The sequence below is a fragment of the Amblyraja radiata genome, chromosome 26 (genome assembly GCF_010909765.2).
Source record: "Amblyraja radiata isolate CabotCenter1 chromosome 26, sAmbRad1.1.pri, whole genome shotgun sequence".
Classification (NCBI taxonomy): Eukaryota; Metazoa; Chordata; class Chondrichthyes; order Rajiformes; family Rajidae; genus Amblyraja; species Amblyraja radiata.
In genome coordinates, this window is record NC_045981.1 from 8,915,121 (window position 1) to 8,936,254 (window position 21,134).

At 43.5% G+C, this 21,134-nt stretch overlaps 1 protein-coding gene across 5 annotated transcripts in view; it reads left to right on the top strand.

Moving 5' to 3' along the window:
* pitpnc1 (phosphatidylinositol transfer protein cytoplasmic 1) overlaps positions 1 to 21,134 on the top strand; it is a 214,299-nt gene that overhangs the window by 160,614 nt on the left and 32,551 nt on the right. For all 5 annotated transcript variants that reach the window (XM_033044154.1, XM_033044155.1, XM_033044156.1 and 2 more), the window contains one exon: positions 15,852 to 15,947. In XM_033044154.1, the coding sequence (XP_032900045.1) occupies positions 15,852 to 15,947 (96 nt within the window). The remainder of the gene's footprint in view (positions 1 to 15,851; positions 15,948 to 21,134) is intronic.

Below are 21,134 nucleotides of genomic sequence, written 5' to 3' on the forward strand. Positions count from 1 at the left end.
TGATGTAATTCAAATGCAAATCCTGATATTTGTAATATGTTTATGGATAATTCAATATCTTTCCCTAATTGTTTCAAGTCAAAGTGTCTATTATGATGTCAAATTCACTCTGAAAATATACAAGTACTTCTAAAGCATCCTTCTAAACAGGAATTTGACATGTATTTGAAAGTAAGCATGCAGGTACAGCAGGCAGTGAAGAAAGCTAATGGCATGTTGGCCTTCATAACGAGAGGATTTGAGTATAGGAGCAAGGAGGTCCTGCTGCAGTTATACATACAGGGCCCTGATGAGACCACACCCGGAGTATTGTGTGCAGTTGTGGTCTCCTAATTTGAGGAAGGACATTCCTTCTATTGAGGGAGTGCAGCGTAGGTTCACGAGGTTAATTCCCGGGATGGAGGGACTGTCATATAATGAAAGAATGAAACGGCTGGGCTTGTATTCACTGGAATTTAGAAGGATGAGAGGGCATCTTATTGAACAATATAAAATCAATAAGGGATTGGACAAGCTAGATGCAGGAAACATTTTCCCGATGTTGGGGGAGTCCAGAACCAGGGCCACAGTTTAAGAATAAGGGGTAGGCCATTTAGAACTGAGATGGGGAAAAACGTTTTCACCCAGAGAGTTGTGAATTTGTGGAATTCTCTGCCTCAGAAGGCAGTGGAGGCCGATTCACTGGATGCATTCAAAGCGCCTGGACCCGATGGTATACCCGGTTGAGTTCTCAAGACCTGTGCAGACCAACTGGCGGGAATTTTTGCAGACATTTTCAACCTCTCACTTCTGAGATCTGAGGTTCCCAACTGCTTTAAGAGGGCATCAATAATACCGGTGCCCAAGAAGGGTAAGGTGACGTGCTTCAATGACTATTGACCAATGGCACTAACGTCTCTGGTGATGAAGTGCTTTGAGAGGTTGGTTATGGTGCGTATTAACTCCTACCTCGACAAGAAACTCGACCCACTACAGTTTGCATACCGCCACAACAGGTCAATGGAAGATGCAATTTCACTGGCTCTCCACTCCACATTGGACCATTTGGATAATAAAAACACTTACATCAGGCTGTTGTTTATAGACTACAGCTCGGCGTTTAATACCATCATCCCTTCCAAGCTGGTTACCAAGCTCACGGAACTGGGCCTCTACGCATCCCTCTGCAATTAAATCCTCGACTTCCTAATCCACATTCCACAGTCTGTTCGAATTGGAGGAACCACTTCACCCTCATAAAAATTAGTACGGGAGCACCTCAAGGCTGCGTGCTCAGCCCCCCACTTTACTCACTCTATACCCATGACTGCGTAGCCAGTCATAGTGCGAACTCCATCATCAAGTTCGCCCACGACACCACTGTGGTTGGACGAATCACAGATGGGGACGAGTCAGAGTATAGAAGTGCGATCGACCGACTGACCAAATGGTGCCAGCACAACAACCAGGCTCTCAACATCAGTAAGACCAAGGAACTGATTGTGGACTTTGGTCGGGGAAGGATGAGGACCCACAATCCTCTTCATATCAATGGGACGATGGTGGAGAGGGTCAATAACTTCAAATTTCTGGGCATGCATATTCCGAATATCTTTCCTGGACCCAGCACACTGTGCAATTATAAAAAAAGCACATCAGCGCCTCTACTTCCTGAGAAGATTACGGAGATTCGACATGTCAAAGAGGATTCTCCTAAACTTCTACAGGTGCACGGTAGAGAGCATTCTGACTGGTTGCATCGTGGCCTGTTTCGGCAACTTGAACATCCAGGAGCGAAAAAGACTACAAAAACTTGGGACGACTGCCCAGTCCATCACCGGCTTTGACCTCCCCACCGTCGAAGGGATCTATCGTAGTCGCTGCCTCAAAAAGGCAACCAAAATCATTAAGGACCCACACTATCCTGGCCACACACTCATCTCACCATTGCCATCAGGAAGAAGGTACAGGAGCCTGAAAACTGTAACATCCAGGTTCAGGAACAACTTCTTCCCTACAGCCATCAGGCTATTAAACACAACAATGAATAAGCTCTGAGCTCTGAACTGCAAAAGACTATATTATTATTGCACTATATTTATTATTTATATAACTTTATCTTTTTTTTCTCTTCCCACGTTATGTACTATGTTTACATATTCACATATTCTGTTGTGCTGCAGCAAGTAAGAATTTCATTGTCCCATCTGGGACACATGACAATAAAATACTCTTCACTCTTGATCTTGACTTGAGAATTAAATAGAGCTCTTTGGGCCAGCGGAATCAAGGGATATGGGGAGCAGGCAGGAGCGGGGTAGTGATTGTGGATGATCAGCCATGATCACATTGAATGGCGGTGCTGGCTCGAAGGGCCGAATGGCCTACTCCCGCACCTATTTTCTCTGTAACTGTGATGTTAGAGGGACTACAGTGCCAAAGCAGAGCAAAAGGTTGCAATGCCAAGGGGTGTCAAGCACTGTAGTGTTGATAAGACAGTGGTGTACTGTAATACTAGGTAACATTGAGCGCATCGTATTGACAAAGGCATAAAATACACAGCAACATCTAAGATACAGAGGAATGTATCAAAACATGGACTGAGATGCAGAGGAGAGCTGAATGGTAAAGCTGCAAGGTAGTTTTACAGTAACTGAAGAAAAATAACCAAAGCAAGCTGGTTAATTAACAGTGGCCAGCGTCGCAACCACAAAAGTGTGTCTGAATTTAGCAAATATGCTACTCCAAAGCACTGTAAGGTAAGAGATGATAAAGAGTAGAACTGTACAGTAAGTCAGGCTGCAAACAGTTCAATGAGTTGAGATAAAACTATGTTATCCTGTCAGTGTGTAAGAGGATTGGTGGAACATCTGACCAGATCTTATGTAACCCTGAAGCACCTGTTTATGCTGCAGACTTGCAAAATAATCAGTTTCCCAGAAAACCAGGTAAAAAAAAAAAAGATGATGGCGTATTTAATGGATGGTGCAGGTGAATACTAAGCATTAGACCACTATAAATTGGATTATTAGTAGGTGACTGGCCTCAAGAAACACAGTGGAATAACTAAATGTATCCTTATCCATAAGACCCAGAGTATCATTTTCCTTTTTGACCAGATTGGCAAAGAAATACTCCACTGAGCAACCAAATTTCAATCATCAACCATTAATATTCTTGAATGCCTCCATGATAGGCAATAACTCATTCTTCAACATAATACAACAAATCATCTTCCCACTGTGAGCAACAGCGACATATGGAGTAAAATTCACTAATACTGTATTATTCAAATTCATAGCAAATAAATTAATATCAGTTAACTTAATTACTTATTGATCAGAAAGAATGATGATGGTATTTATGGAAAAAGATTCTGACTTTACATCCAAATCTTTCATCTTAGGCAGTCCCTGAAGTTCAAGAATGATTTGCTTCCCTTCTATTTCTGTTGGTTCTGAGGTGCCTGTTGGGGCCAATGCAAGACTGTGCCACAGGGGGTGGGGAGGAGAGGTGGGGAGGGGAGGGGCAAGGTGTGCTTGACAGGATGGGTTGATGAGTAGTTTGGGATATGGTTTGCTCCTTCGCTGTTAACCTGTGCCAGAAATGGCTGCCTCTGTCTACCTGGTATCTCTGGTTTTTCGAAGAGACAGTCTGTTTAGTGAGCCCAGTGATGGGCATGTTAATGATGCAGCCTGCCCATAGAATTGACTGATGTAGTTTGGGCCTCATTGCCGGGGACATGGAGCTCCAGAGGACACGGACATTGACTCGTTTATTGACAGGGAATTTGGAGGACTTGGCAAACTCAATGTTGGTCAGTCTTGAGAAGAGTCTCGACTGAAAACATCATCTATTCTTTTTCTCCAAAGATGCTGCCTAGCCCACTGAGTTACTGTGGCATTTTGTGTTGGTGACATTGGTGACATCTCTGCAGTGCTTTATGGTGCCTGAAAATGGTAATTCGTGTCTCAAAAGCATACTGGAGGGCAGGGATCACTATTGCTTGGTAGACCAGGTCTGAGGTCTTCGTCTTTAAACAGTCTTTACCTTAGACAGACAAGTCTGTGCTGTCGTGCTGAAGGTGATGCATTTCATTATTGATGGTGAGCCTCATTGAGAGTTTAGTTTAAAGCTTAGAGATACAGCGCGGAAACAGGCCCTTCGGCCCACCGGTCCGCGCCGACCAGCGATCCCCGCATATTATCCTGCACATACTAGGGTCAATCTTTACATTTACCAAGCCAATTAACCTACATATCTGTACGTCTTTGGAGTGTGGGAGGAAACCGAAGATCTCGGAGAAAACACACGCAGGTCACGGGGAGAACGTATAAGCTCCGGACAGACAGCACCCGTAGTCGGGATCGAACCCGGGTCTCCGGTGCTGTATTCGCTGTGAGGCAGCAACTCTACCACTGCGCCACCATGCCGCAGAGAGACTCCTGAGATTTGGGAACTGGTTCAATGATTCACGTTTTCCATGGTGTTCCCCCCCAAAGACCTTTATTGTCTGGAGGACCTTTGTGTTTTTTTATGTGTTAAATGTGAGGCCTATTCCCTTGTTACACTCATTCTGGCTATATTTTACAGTGCAGTGACTGATAGATGCCTCTGAAGAGGTTCTTCCCCCCCCCCCCTCCCCCTCCCTGCTTCTAATCCAGGTAACAATATAGGAAAGTGTGCTGGCGACACCACTTTTTAACCAGAGAAGGGTAAAACCTAGTGCTCCATTGGAAAGGCAGGAATATAATAATAATAATAATGGATGGGATTTATATAGCGCCTTTCTAGAATACTCAAGGCGCTTTACAGAGACAGCGTCTCTGGAGAGAAGGAATGGGTGACTCCTTCTCTACAGAGATGCTGCTTGCCCCGCTGAGTTCTTCCTGCTTTTTGTGTCTATAGGAACATAGAAACATGGAAAATAGGTGCAGGAGGAGGCCATTCGGCCCTTTGAGCCAGCACCGCCATTCATTGTGATCATGGCTGATCGTCCCCAATCAATAACCCGTGCCTGCCTTCCCCCCCTATCCCTTGATTTGGTTTAAACCAGCATCTGCAGTTCCTTGCTACACATAGAAGAATAGGTTACACAGTCCACAGTCCTGGACATTTGAATCAAAAATAGCTGTGGTATACATCTGCACCACTACATCGAACTATTTCTACTGAAAAATTGTAAATAGCATGTAGCAGGTCCTGCCAGGAGCTTATGGTATGAATAGATAAAAGATTAGAATACACAAATCAGGTTGTTTTCTCCACATGGCTTTCAGGCTCCATCTAATGGTGACTTTTATATAAAACCTTTACCTTTGAAATTTTTAAAGAACATTTTATAGAAATTACAAAAAATCTTGTAACAATATGTGGTTAACGTGCTGCATGAGAAACAGGAAGTCACAGTGTTGAAGTCATGAGAGGAATGCAATATCCTGAAGAACTTCCTGTTCTAAAATATATATTTCTTTATATGTCTTTATTATTGTTATGTCTGTATTCTTTCTTTATGTGCTGCACGGAGAGGACGCTGGCGCTGTTTGTTCGCCGCTTCTCCGTTTGCTATTGTCTGTTACTATTGTAAGGCGACTTTGAGTCTTAGAAAAGTGCTATAAAAATTAAATTTATTATTATTATTATTATATATTTGCGAATGTCTGTATAAATAAATGGACTATCATTCATCTATCTATCAGTGTCCGGATATTTCAGTTGTACAGTTGCCATGTCAGCATTACATCTTGCAAGTGATTGGTCTCATTGACACCAGTAACCAGGTCACTGCTTTTCAATTCCATAATTTAATAGCATTTGCAAGCCGTTACATAATTCAGAAGCTATATTAGTAACGGACTACAAGACTTTATTGTGCAAAAAAACTTTTAAGGATGAAGGGCAGTTAAAGTAGGAGACAGTTCCAGTCCACATTTAAATTAATTTAATGCTGGTTTTTCACCAGAACAATTCCAAGTTTCAATCCTTAATGATAGCATGGATATACATATATTTCACGGTTACTTCATTTTAATATATTTATTTCAAGATTATTTTCCACTCTTTACTTAGGTCTTGTTTAGTTATTACCAAAAAATGCCAAATGTATTTAATTGAAACCTTAACATTTTCCTAAGCTGGGCACTGATATGCTCACAAAACCAATGTTGCCAAAATAATATTAAAACCCTTACCTTTACATTCTATAATATTGCGTGATTATATTAAAATGTTAACCTTTTGGAAGTGTTCATTTGCTCACACTTAAACACATGCCACACAGAAAAATAAGTGTTGGAAATGCATTGAAAGCTACATTAAGATAAGATAGTTTTTTTTATTTCCTCTCCTGTCCTTACATTTCATCCTCTGTGTCTGAACTTTGCTGAATTCTAAGCTCCTGTTTTTTCCTCTCTATCCTTACTTCCATCCTTCCCTATGCTTTCAGTTTTATTTGGGATTCTACTATTACATTCCCATTGTGTTCCTAATGATGAAGGCATTATAGGTCAACTATCTTTGCCTTTGATCCCTTCTTTCCATTCAAGTGTTTGAATGGTGGGCAATGGATCAGCGTTCTCGTCGCGCCCCCCGTCAGTACCCAGGCTCGCCTGGGGAAGCCAATGATCCTTCCAGCAGACTAAATTCTACAAGACGACGCCTGAGAGCCAAGTCAAAGAATCCTAGTCATTATCCCAAAGCCGAAAGCAGCAACAACGACCAGCCTCAAGAGCACCTAGCAGTTGGACCTGCTCTCCGAATACTACAACTGAATGTTGAAGGCCTCTCTGCAGCCAAGCGACGCCTCATCGAAGTCCTCGCCCACCAACACTCCATTGACGTCATCTGTCTCCAAGAGACTCATGTTGGCACAGAGGAAGCGGGCCGTTACACCATCCATGGCTTTGATCTTCTTTGCTACGCTCCCCATGCCAAACATGGACGTGCCACCTATGTGCGCTCCGAGATAGCTGAAGCAAGTCACCTGACCATAACAAATTTCTCGGATACCATAACTATTGGTGGTTTCCACATTGTCAATGTGTACAAGCCACCAAGTGCCAACTGGGATCTGCAAGTCCTACCCACCCTTCCCCACCCTGCCATCTATGTGGGAGACTTTAACAGCCACCACCCTGACTGGGGTTACCCAGCAGCGGATCATGATGGGGAGGCACTTTCAGACTGGGCATCCAGAAATGACCTTGCTCTCATACACGACCCAAAACAAAGAGGAACATTCCACTCTGCCAGGTGGAACAAGGACTACTCTCCTGACCTGTGCTGGGTCAGCTCTTTGAATGGAACCCATTACCCTGCACAGACCCTCATCCTGGAAGATTTCCCACACAGTCAACACCGCCCCTCACTCATACACATCGGCCTACACCTCCCAGTCATAAACAGTCCAAGAAAGATGCGCTGGAATTTCCGCAAAGCCAACTGGAAGAAATACAGTGAAACTCTAGACCAGAGTGTTGTTACCATCCCACTCCACACCATCACTGTAGATGAAGCATACAACCGTTTCTGCAGCGCCATCTATAAAGCTGCCCACAAAACAATTCCAAGAGGCTACCGTCCCCTCTACGTCCCATGCCTGGATGGAGAAAGCGCTGCCCTCCTACAAACCTACAAAACATCAGGGGACCCTGAGATAGCAGAACATCTCATTGAATCACTATCTTCAGCTCGGCAAAGGAAATGGGAGGAGACAGTAACAGAGCTAAACTTCACCCACTCTAGCAGAAAATGCTGGAGCCTCATCCGCCGCCTAGGAGCTGCACAGAAACCCCCTACCCAAAGCCGACCTTCTGTCACACCCAACCAGGTTGCATCCCACCTACTGAATATTGCAAAAGCACCCCAAGACAAGTCCACCAGAAGAGCTGTCGCAACAGAGCTAAGGACGCTTCGACGAACACCTGGAAAGGAAAGAAACCCTGAGCCCTTCGAGGTGGCTGAACTGGAGAAGGTCCTGCAGGGCCTGAAATGTGGAAAGGCAGCAGGTTATGATAACATCTCTCCAGAGTTCATGAAACACCTGGGCCCCCGAGCTCTAACCTGGCTGACCCAACTCTACACTAGGGCCATACAGACTAACTCCATCCCAAAGATATGGCGGACAGCAAAAGTCATTGCTATACCAAAACCTGGCAAAGACGAAAAACTACCAGCAAGCTACCGCCCAATCTCTCTACTCTGCGTCCCACTCAAAATCTTAGAACGCCTTATACTACAACGTATATCTCCAGGAGTAGAAGAGATTCTCAGTGTGGATCAGGCAGGTTTCTGCAAGGACCGCAGCACAGGAGAACAAGTTCTGGCCCTAACCACCTGCATTGAAAACGGCTTCGAGAACAAACTGAAGACCGGGGCAGTGTTCCTTGATCTCACCGCAGCCTATGACACTGTGTGGCACAAAGGCCTCCACCTAAAACTCACCAAAGCACTCCCTGCCTGGGCATCAGAAACCATCAAATCTCTGCTCTCCAACCGCAGGTTCAGAGTTCACCTTGGACAGAACAAGAGTGCATGGAGAATACAGAAGAATGGGCTCCCGCAAGGGTCAGTTTTAGCCCCAACCTTGTTCAACCTTTACACAAATGACCTACCCACCACCAAATCCCGCAAATTCATCTATGCAGATGACATCTGTTTGGCCTTCCAAGCACCAGATTTTGGTACATTGGAACAGGTGCTCAATGAAGACCTTGCTAAACTGGACGAGTACTGCAAAACCTGGCGCCTAAAACCAAGCCCAGCAAAAACGGTCTCTAGTGTGTTCCACCTCCATAATGCAGAAGCCACAAGAGAACCAAACATCTATCTGAGCAGGACCAAACTGAAGTATGCCCCCACTCCAACCTACCTCGGAGTGACCCTTGACAGGACCCTATCCTTCAAGGAACATCTTAAAAGAACAGCAGCTAAGGTGAAGTCCAGAAACAATCTCCTCAGTAAGCTTGCTGGCTCAAAGTGGGGGGCAGCAGCCCCCACACTGCGCATTTCAGCACTAGCCCTTGCATTTTCTTCAGCCGAATATTGTGCCCCTGTTTGGTCCAGGTCATCCCACACACACCATGTGGATACCCAATTGAACTCAACAATGAGGATCATCACAGGAACAATCCGCTCAACACCACTCCCCTGGCTCCCTGTCCTATCCAACATAGCCCCTCCACACATCCGGCGAGTAGTCCTCACTCAAAGGATGCTCCAAAAGACCAAAAACTCCCCTCACCTGCCAATTCACATGGACATCTTCAACCCACCCACTGCTCGACTTCCATCTAGACGACCAATTTGGAAGAACCCACCACCAGCTGATTTCACCATTCAATCAGCTTGGAAAAGGGAATGGGAGTCCAAGGACGTCCCAAATAAACATCTGGTGTCAGACCCCACCCTACCGGTCCCTGGCACCAATCTCCCAAGGAAGCAGTGGACGACGCTGAATAGATTCAGGACTGGACATGGCCCCTGCTTGGCCAGCCTTCACAAATGGGGCAGCAGTCCAACCCCATGGTGTGCTTGTGGAGAGCAGCAAACAATGCAACACATCATTGAAGCATGCCCTCAACAAAGACTCAAAGGAGGACTTGTCACCCTTCATACAGCAGATCAAGAGGCAACTGCTTGGCTAAAGGACTTTGCATTCGCTAAATAAATAAATTCAAGTGTTCTGCCCATAAACCCTCAGCTCCATACTGCAGTATGCATAATGAAAAGTCCCCAATCTCTTTACGTATATCAGGAAGATAAGTGGTTCTGTAGGAGTTTCTACTAATCAACTAACGTATACAGCCTGGGTTTTCAACCAGAGTTGAAAGTCCATGGATTTCTGAGAAGAATATAACATGCTGTATGCCAAGTAACGTGCTATAATCAGCCATTTATTGTGATCTGTACAAAAATATTACAGGAACCTAGAGTGATAAAAAGTGCTGTATGATACAGAGTTCCTTCTGCACAAAAATTGCCTTATTTTTGCGTTATTCACACGGAAAATTACATTGAATTAGAGTCATAGGTAGATAAAAAAATGGTGTAGAAACTCAGCGGGTGAGGCAGCAACTATGGAGCGAAGGAATAGGTGACGTTTCGGGTCGAGACCCTTCTTCAGACTGGAGCATCATAGCGTCATACAACATAGAAACAGCCCCTTCAGCCCAACTTGCCCATGCTGACCAAAAATGCCCCATTTATGTTAGTCACACCTGCTCGTGTTTGGCCCATACCGCTCTAAACCTTTCCTATCCATGTACCTGCCCAAATGTCCTTTAAATGTTGTTATAGTACCTGCCTCAAATACCTCCTCCGACAGCTGAACTCATATACCACCACCCTCTGTGTGAACAAATTACCCCTCAGGTTTCTATTAAATATTTCCCGTTTCACCTTAAACCTATGTCCTTAATTCACCCACTCTGGGTAAACAACTCTGTGCATTCACTTTATCTGTTCCCCTTATTCCCCCAATTAATTTAATGAATTTGTAAAACTTTTTACAACTAATACCTTTCATTACTAAAATGAGAGATAGGATATAAAACAAGATTATATGTCAAGTGAAGGTCTGAATGATTTTCGGGCCCAGTCTGAAACCTTTAAATGGCTCCCAGCTGGATAATTCAAATATTTACCCTTATTAATAAGGAGTTACAACTGAGTTCATATTAAGTGTACAAGGAAGTTATTGATTCCACAGTATGATAGTCCTTTCTGAACATAAAGTTATTCCTTTAAATTTAACTTTCCCTCAGGACTTATGCTTTTCCTAGCCTGGTTTTGAACAAAATAACTGCACTTATGCAGTTTAGCATTTTTCATCCCCTTACTGTTTTTCTTTTGGCAGCTCTGAGCAAGACACCAAATTATTATCTGAAAAAGCACTTCAAATTTATCTGTTACCAGTTTTGCAAGATAAAAAACAAATTGGGTCCCATTATTTTGAAATTAAACACATGAATCAATAGATAAATAAAACTCACAAGACCAACTTTATAATCCATGTAAGGAGGGATATTTGTCTAATAACTACTGATAATGTTACTGTTTCAATCCCATTGCAGTGAAACATCGTCAGCCTTTCATAACACCTATAACTGTTAATGCACCATCACACAATATTACTTTGATTTCCAAATCTATTTGAGAAAGTTAACATAGAAACATAGAAACATAGAAAATAGGTGCAGGAGTAGACCATTCAGCCCTTCGAGCCTGCACCACCATTCAATATGATCATGGCTGATCATCCAACTCAGTATCCTGTACCTGCCTTCTCTCCATACCCCCTGATCCCTTTAGCCACAAGGGCCACATCTAACTCCCTCTTAAATATAGCCAATGAACTGGCCTCAAATACCTTCTGTGGCAGAGAGTTCCAGAGATTCACCACTCTCTGTGTGAAAAATGTTTTTCTCATCTCGGTCCTAAAGGATTTCCCCCTTATCCTTAAACTGTGACCCCTTGTCCTGGACTTCCTCAACATTCCTTAACATTGAGCAAGTCAACTGCCAAGCACCCTCCAATGGTAAGAAAATGCTTCCTCCACACAGTTCCTCGGGATCAACAAAGACTTGCTTCCACTCCAGTTTTGTTGATTCGAGGATGAATAATGAGACCAATGTCGGAACTGCACACTGTGTGCTTCTGAGAGATGGGCTTAAGTTTCTCAATATCGTAATTAATATTTCTTCTTTACTGCACAGTGGTGTGCCTTGTTGAGCTGCTGCCTCGTAGCTCCAGTATCCATGGTTCAATCTCAGCTCCCCGGTACTGTCAGTGTGGTGTTTGCATGATCTCCCTGTGACTGGGTAGGTTTACTGTGAGTGCTCTAGTTTCCCCCCCCACATCCCAACAATGTGCAGTTAGTCCCCTGTAAATTGCCATAAACCCGTAATAAATTGCTTAATCTAGCCAGGGAGATAGCTGGGGTGGGTCGGTGAAAAAGGGGAAGGTGGGTGGTGTTAATAGGTGTTAATAAAAATGAGTTACAATTCATGTCAAAAATGGGCACGATTGTTGTCACAGACTCAGCAACTGAAGGGCATCTTTCCATACTGTGTCTCTCTACAACACTATTCCACCCTCTGAGTTGTAATGTGCCAGGGATTCCCAAGTGACAAAGGGGATATTTCTCTTTCATGGAGGCTTTGAGTCTTTATAATCCATGTAATCTTTTCCTATCTCCACTTGGTAAAAACATAGAAACATAGAAAGTAGGTGCGAGAGTAGACCACCAGGTCCGTCGAGCCCGCACCGCCATTCGCTCATGGCTGAACACTAAACAGACACACTTACCCACAAACAGTAGACACAAGACACAGAACACAAGACACTACCCTCCCCTTTATACTGCTATCACCCCTCTCCACCCCAAGAACCGCGTGATCTCCTGGGGGAGGCAAAAAACCGGATAAAAACCCAGGTCCAATTCGGGAAAAAAATCCGGGAAATTCCTCTCCGACCCCAATCCAGGCGATCGACACTTGTCCAGGAGATCACTCAGGTCTTACTATACTAACCATACCTAGGTCCATATCCCTGCCCTCTCCCCGTAGCCCCTTATCCCCTTGGCAGCTAAAAAACCATCTATTTTAGACTTAAATATATTTAACGTTTCTGCTTCCACTGCTCCCTGGGGCAGTGAATTCCATAAATTAACCACCCTCTGGGTGAAGAAGTTCTTCCTCATCTCAGTTTTAAAAGAGCCCCCCCTTATTCTGCAACTATGTCCCCTAGTTCTAGTTTCCCCGATCATTGGGAACATCCTCGGTGCATCCACCCGATCAAGGCCCCTCACGATCTTATATGTTTCAATGAGATCGCCTCTCATTCTTCTAAACTCCAAAGAGTAGAGTTCCAGCTTACTTAACCTTTCCTCATATGTCAATCCCCTCATTGCAGGAATTAATCTTGTAAACCTTCACTGCACTGCCTCCAGGGCTAGTACATCCTTTCTTAAGTATGGACCCCAGAACTGTACACAGTATTCCAAATGTGGTCTCACTAATACTGTGTACAGCTGCAGCAAGACCTCCGTGTTTTTATACTCAATCCCCCTAGCAATAAAGGCCAAAACTCCATTGGCCTTCCTGATTGCTTGCTGCACCTGCATACTGACTTTTAGTGATTCATGTACTAATACCCCTAGATCCCTTTGCGTTGCATTACAATGCAGCTCCTCCTCATTTAGAAAATAACTTGCCCTATCATTTTTTTTCCCAAAGTGAATGACTTCACATTTACTAGTATTAAATTTCATCTGCCAAGTTGTTGCCCACTCACCTAGCTTATCTATATCCTTCTGCAGACTCTTCCTATCCTCCTCATCCCCTACTTTTCCTCCCATTTTTGTATCGTCCGCAAATTTTGATATATTACACTTGGTTCCCTCCTCCAAATCATTTATATAAATTGTGAACAACTGGGGTCCCAGCACCGACCCTTGCGGAACCCCGCTAGTTACCGGTTGCCATCCCGAGTATGAACCATTTATCCCCACTCTCTGCTTCCTATTTGTTAGCCAATCCTCTACCCATGCTAATATATTACCCCCAATCCCATAATTTTTTATTTTTAGCAATAGTCTCTTAAAGTTTTGGAATAGTGTGTCTGGCTGGGGAGCTGGGTGTCAGATATGTGAGTGGCATGGCCCACTCATTAGATGTGACAGAGACACATTATTATAAATCTGTGGTCTAGACAATACCATCTGTAAAGTTGCATTCAACATCTGCTGCACAACAGACCTTTGAATATTCATGCACAAAGAAAGGCTTTCACTTGATGCCTCCATACAATAAGCCAGGGAAGAAACCAGAATGTTGAGGTTGGTGCTAAGGGATGGGAGTAGAGAGTCACAGGGGTGAGAGATCTAGCGGGGGAAGGATATGAAATCAGGTCACCTTTGATTGGTCAGTAGAAGGGCTGGGATAAGGTTGGCAGATGGTCAGGTTGAGAGTTTGGGCCGTAATCTTGGTATTGAAAGTTGGTTAGTTAGCTTGTCAAAGTCAGTGGACATTGTGGGGCTTGGCATTTGTTGACCAAGGGTTAACAGTCAGGGAGGTGTTGGATGCATGCGCTCAATCATTTGTTGGGCCCAGTCAAGTGGCAAATTGATGGTTGTGAGGAAGAGAGGGATTGGATGAAGATCTCAATCTGAAGAAGCGGGAAATGATACCAATTGCAGAAGGATGTGGGCCCAAGTGACCGACATAGTATCATCAATGGCCTCAAACCTCCTCACACAGGTCGTCTTTACTGGCAGGTGCAACGGAAGTTATAAGTGGTTTAAAGGCTGTGAAAGGTCGACAAGCAACATCTGAACATGTGTTGCTGGAGTCATGGCACATGTCCAAGGCTCTGCATGCATTGACACATTAGACACACAGTGGACCTGAAATAGAAATAGCATTTTTTGTCATCCATGCAGATATCTCTCATATTCAATTATTTAATTTTCAAAGGAATTGGATTATAGTGGCACCGCAGCTGGGGTATTACATATAAATCTGGTCGCTGCACTGTAGAAAGTGTAATGATTTTTGAGCTGTTATGAAAGATTTGTTGGAATGACTACAGCAAAGAGGAATTTTAATTGCAAGCTTAGACTGGAGAAGTTGTGATTGTTCTGCTTGGCACAAAGAACATTTTCTCGAGTTTTAAACGCTTATCATAAATGCTTATCAGGCAGGATAGAAAGAAACTGCTTCCATTAGCAAATGGTTTGCAGAGCAGAGAAAACAGATTCAAAGTGATGGGCAAAAGATCAGGAGGGATGTGAGTGAATAGTTATGATATGGGTAGTAGAACTGGGCAGTGGGCAGGTGCTATAGACCTGCACGGGAAGGTAGACGCTCCCGCCCCCACGAGTCTCGGGAAGGCTGTCCATCTAGGAGAGGGAAAACTCTGATTTAAAACCTCCACTGCCTTGTGGCCATATCCAGTCATGGAAAAGGCTCCAGGAGTAAACCTCAAGAAAATCCGGAGTCGGAGCCCCTAAGGCAGTTCGTCGTTGTCTACAACCTCGCTCTGGCAGCTCCTGAGACGGCGCTGGTGCCAAACTGTAACGGCCCTGCTGTACCTTTGGAGCGATCAGCGACGTGGAGAGGGGGGACGTGCTGCATGGGCAACAGCCTGTCCTCCATATGACATCGCCCAGGCTTGCATCCGACCAGGATGTTTCACCCATGGTCAGTCATGACCAAGGGGGGCCTACTAAAGGGTGGTAGAAACAAGTCAGAAATTTGACAAGAGAACTGAATAGGTCGAGTCAGAGAGGCAAACAGCGTGGAAACAGACCCTTCAGCCCAACTTGCCCACACCGATCAACATGTCTCACCCGCCTGTCCATGTCCATATCCATCCAAACCTGCCCTATCCATGTACCTATTAAATTATTTCTTAAACATTGCAAACATTTCAACTATCTCCTCTGGCAATTCGTTCCATACACCCATCACCCTATGTGTGAAAAGGTTACCCCTCAAATTCCTATAAAATTGAGTCCCAGCCTCTCAGCCTTTCCTTGTAGCTCAGACCCTCTAGTCCTGGCAACAACCTCGTGAATCTTCTCTGTACCAAGATACTTGATGATAGACAATGTGCAGGGTCAGGGGGAAGAGCAGCAGACTGGGTCTGACTGAGTTGTTGTACAGAGAGCCAGCATAGATTTGATGAGCCCAATGACTCTGTGATGTTAGGAGTTTATGACACTGTACTTTCTACTTTTGCTGCTCACATGATTCAATAGTTCCACATTTACTGACAGAGGATTCGACTATTCTCTGCACTTTAGCTGACCACCGGCCTTCTTTTTTCATTATTTTTTAATAATTGAAAAATTGTTTACATATGTGTTGCAGATCTTTGATTCAGAGGCAAAAGATGTTGAAAGAGATGTATGCTTCATTGATATTGCGTACGATGAAATTCCTGAACGATACTACAAAGATTCTGAGGTAAGTGAATAAATATACCAGTGCATGGAAATAAGGAACTGCCGATGCTGGCTTACACAAATGGCTTACACACAGTGCTGGAGTAGCTCAGCGGGTCAGGCAGCATTTCTAGAGAACATGGATAGGTGAAGTTTCGGGTCGGCACACTTCTAGGGAAGGGTCCCAACGTGAACCATCACCTATCCATGTTCTCTAGAGCTGCTAACCCTCTGAGTTACTCCAGCACTTTGTGTCTTTTTAAATGTACCAGAACATTTGACAAGAACTGAACGACCATTACATAGGGCTACTAATTTGCCATCTTTGCTCAGAAGTAAATATTGCTTCTTCTCCTTTTACAGGTAATGGTTTTTTGCGTTATTCACACGGAAAATTACATTAAGTTGCAAGATCTTAATGGTAGTATGAAACTGAATGTGGTTTTAATTTGTAGAGAAATGGAAAAACAACGTTAACAGCCTATAAATAATATAACTGTGGAAATATGTGATTGCAGCAGTGGAACTGATTATGGCAATGGATTTGATTCAAGTAGATTATTTTAAATCATGCAGCTCCCAGTTTGAGGCAGCTGGTAATCAATTCTTATCCCTTGCAAGAAATATTTTGCACAAGAGATGAAAAGCTGCCACAAATCTGGTCAAATTTAAAAACTATTCTGGTACATACTAAATGTCTTTCATGTTCAAGATGGAACTGTAGATGCTGGAAAATCGAAGGTAGACAAAAGTGCTGGAGAAACTCAGCGGGTGAGGCAGCATCTATGGAGCGAAGGAAATAGGCAACGTTTCGGGCCGAAACCCTTCTTCAGATTGAAGAAGGGTTTCGGCCCGAAACGTTGCCTATTTCCTTCGCTCCATAGATGCTTCCGCACCCGCTGAATGTCTTTCATGTCCTGTCTCTCACTGAGTCTAACCTTTATACTGCCCAGTTTTCTCAGACTTCATGGCACCTGAACATATTTTTAGGTTTCTCTCACGCACAAATTGGATTGGACTTTGGTTATGTGAGTGAGTGCAGTCGTCAATTGCAATGGCCATGCACATCAACCTGGATGGTGACACCCTATGTCATAGCAACAAAACACTCAGTTCCTCATGCCTGCTCTGCCATTCATTAACAGCACAATTGAAAAGGAATTTTCAGATCAAGACCCTGCATTAGGGTGGCATCTTGTAAAAAACTGGTGTTTTATTTTAATGCCACATTCCTGCATTCTCTTGATTCCTTTAATAGCGAAAAAATGTATTGGTCTCTGTCTTGAATAAATTCAGCAACTGAGCCTTGATAGCTCTCTTGGGCAGATGCTTTCAAAGATTCACTGCTGTCTGAGTCAATTATTTCTTCTCTCTGATCTGAATTTAAGATTCTGAACTCTGGTTCTAGACACCCCATCATGGGGAAACAATACCTCCACTTCTAAATTCAAGCCCTATAAGAATTTAGTTTACTTCATTGAAATTGCTTCTTGTCCTTCTATAAGATTGTAATGAACCAGTCTGCGTAATCTCTCTTCCTGTGACATATTTGTTTAATTTTGCTGTCATTTCCTTCTTGCCCACTGTAATTTATCCAGTCTCGGTCTATAGGGGATCCATAACAACAACTAATCTTTTTTCTTTTTATATCTTTATAAAAACTTTTAGTCTGTTCCTGTTTCTCAACCGCCAACTCTTGCATGTTTCCCCATTCCTCAGGGGCAGAAATCCCAGGGGGGACAGGAGGGAGACGCCCCCCACCCCCCCTGTTTTGAGAGGTGGGGGACGATCCGCCCCATTTTTTTCAATCTGGATTTTAAAACTCCATGAAAAAAAAAGCTGTTAAAAATCTCCGCGAGACAGTGGGGGTGGGACTGATGATCGAGGGCGCCGATTGGACGAGAGAGACGTCGGTCAGCAGGCACTAAGGGCTGGGTGCATGATGATTCAGCGCGATGATTGGAGGAGTGAGGTGTCGGTCAGAGGCAGAAGTAGCGTGTGTGACTGAGGATAGAGCGCGGTGATTGGAGGAGGGAGACGTGCTGGTGGAGCAAAGGTCAGAGCGGAGCTTGAATCGGCCCTTTCGCAGGGCCTTTCATTGCCCGGAGCGGCGCAGCTTAAAATCGACCACCGGATCTTCCACCGCCCTGCGGTCAAATTGCTGCGTCGAGGCAATCAAGGCTCCCGATGTTGAAGCCCACGCCGGGCGATGAAAGGCCCCGCGAACGGGCCGATTGAAGCCCCACAATTTGGGGCGGACGAAGCTGCTGTTGCCGGAGTTCAGAGTCGATCACCAACCAGGTCAGTTGCCGATGTTACTGGCCAAAGGGCCTACGGCCGAAACCATGCATGTGTGCGCATGCGTGCGCGTACGCCCGTCAAGAAATTATGTCCCCCCCATATTTTGACAGAGATTTCCGTGCCTGCCATTCCTTATCGATAGTTTAGTCCCTTTTGCTGTATTCCAAAAATGTTCCCACTCCCTAGGGTGGCACAGTGGCGCAACGATAAGAGTTGCTGCCTCATAGCACCAGAGATCCGGGTTCAATCCTGACTACGGGTGCTGTCTGTACGGAGTTTGTACGTTCTCCCTGTGACGACGTGGGTTTTCTCCAGATGCTCCAGTTTCCTCCCACATTCCAAAGACGTACAGGTTTCTAGGTTAATTGGCTTCTGTAAATTGTAAATTGGCTCAAGTGTGTAGGAGAGTGATAGTGTACGGGGTGATCGCTGGGCCCGGGGAAGGGCCTGTTTTCTTGCTCCAAATTACAGCATCTGCAATCTCTTTACTTCTATTTAGCATCCCTAAATCATCAAGTATTTATACATCTTTCATTCTCCTCTCAACCTAGTTGTCTCTGAGAAGAATTGAAATTCGTTGATTCTGGACCCTTTCCAGTAAATCTTTTCACATGGATAAATTTCTTTGGTGTTCAAGTTCTGCCTGAAGCATATTGGTCAAAATAGAAAGTAATTGTGTGATAAGCAGAGTTTTATAAAGGTTCAATAGAATCTGGTTCATTTTGTATTATATGCCTATAAATGAGGCCCAGGATCCCGTATGCTCTTTTTTTACTACTTTCTCAACATGTCCTAACAGCATCAAAGATTAATGCACCTATACATTCTTGTCATTCATATCCTTAGTTCACTTCTCTTCATAACTTTTCTAAAAATAATATATAGGTCTATATTTGATTACAGACTTTTTACAGACGAGTTGATTTTGCGGCTCAGTGGAAAACCTAACTCAAATCAATTTGTTTTGATCATTTATCAATTTAAATATTTGTTGATTTAAATAGACTTTATAAAATGTTACTGTATTAATCTCTTTTAGTTTATAATCAATGTGAATGGAAGCATCCATAGGAAGAAAACAATTTCAAATCAGTTTGCAAAAATGCAGAATAATCCACACAAACAAGTTCTGAATGAAGAATTCAAAACTCTAGTTTAGCAAACAACTATAATTTATTGAGATCAGGCCAACTTCCATCAGTCACATATTAGCCACATTATATCGGTGACATTGGTGACATTAATATTGGCCACATTATATTGGTGAACTTAAACAGTTTAGACATTGATTAGACTTGGCTCGGACAAAACTCTGATTATTAGCAACCACTTTCTGTTATTTGCACTACCAGTTTATTTATTCATGTGTGTATATATTTATATCATGGTATATGGACACATTTATCTGTTTTGTAGTAAATGCCTGCTATTTTCTGTGTGCTTAAGCAAAGCAAGAATTTCATTGTCCTATACAGGGACACATGACAATAAACTCACTCACTTGACCCACACAAAATCCGCTCAAAAAGTGTTCAGGATTTATCATGCAGCAGGCAAGCGTATTCAATTAAACTGCACATTGACTTCTTGTGTTAATTAACGCAATAAATAGGACTCATGCCAAAGCAAGACAAATTGATGTTTATCTGTGAGATTTCATTAGTGTGTTACTGGAGGACAATTTAGCACAGCTAAATGTTACTTTCTCACAACTTCGGAGACCTTAGTTTGAGCCTGGCCTTGACTGCTGAGTGCGTTTGCATGTTCCATTGGGTATATAACATATCCAGAGACATGCTGTTAATTGTCTGCTGTAAACTATCACAGTGCAGTTCGATGCAAAAGAACCAAAAAGATATTGATGTATATTTGAGAGAGAATAGGTTCCAGGAACTAATTGATCTATTGCAAGTATGTTCTTTGTCATTATAACTAAATGTTTTGGTCTAAATGCACAGAATTGGCTTGAGGCTAATCTACAGAGGCATGTTATAACTCCCTGAAAGAGGGTAGATCATTTACTTTTGTAAATAATTTCCTTTCTGTCTTTTGTTCCTTACACCATGTAATGTTTTTCGTGCTTGCACTATCCTGTACTAAGCATGCCATGTGACTGACTTACTGCTGGAAGATACAAGGAAGCATATTTAAACAACTGAACCCAACATGGAAAGGAGATAGACACAAAAAGCCAGTGTAACTCAGCGGGACAGGCAGCATCTCTGGAGAAAAGGAATGGGTGACGTTTTGGGCCGAGATCCTTCTTCAGACTAGTTAGGGTAAAGGGAAACGAGAGATATAGACAATGATGTAGAGATATGCAAAAAAGTAATATGCTAAAGGAGCTAATATGCTAAATGTTTTCAAGAGAGAGTTAGATTTAGCTCAAAGGGCTTTGGGAATCAAGGGATATGGGGAAAAGGCCGGAACGGGGTACTGATGTTGGATGATCAGCAATGATCATATTGAATAGAGGTGCTGGCTCGAAGGGCCGAATGGCCTACTCCTGCACCTATTTTCTATGTTTCTATGTTTCACTGGAATTGAATTTGGAAAAAACAATAGCTTTATTGTGTGTTTAGTATTACCGACTGGGGATACATTTATGGACAATATTGCCTACTTCCTCAGTCTGAATTTTCAAATTACTACCATTTATTAAAGTAGATTGAACAAGAAACTAAAGTGTACTGAAGAAAGCTCAGGATGTGTACGTCCCCGTTAGAATGAAGGGCAAAGCAGGCAAAGGTAAGGAAGCTTGGCTGACGAGGGAAATTGAGACATTAGTCAAAAACAAGAAGGATGTATGGGACAGGTATAGGCAGCTGGGATCAAATGCATCCCTGGAGGAGTTTCAGGGACTAAGGAGGAAACTAAAAAAGGAAATCAGAAGGGCAAAAAGGGGGCA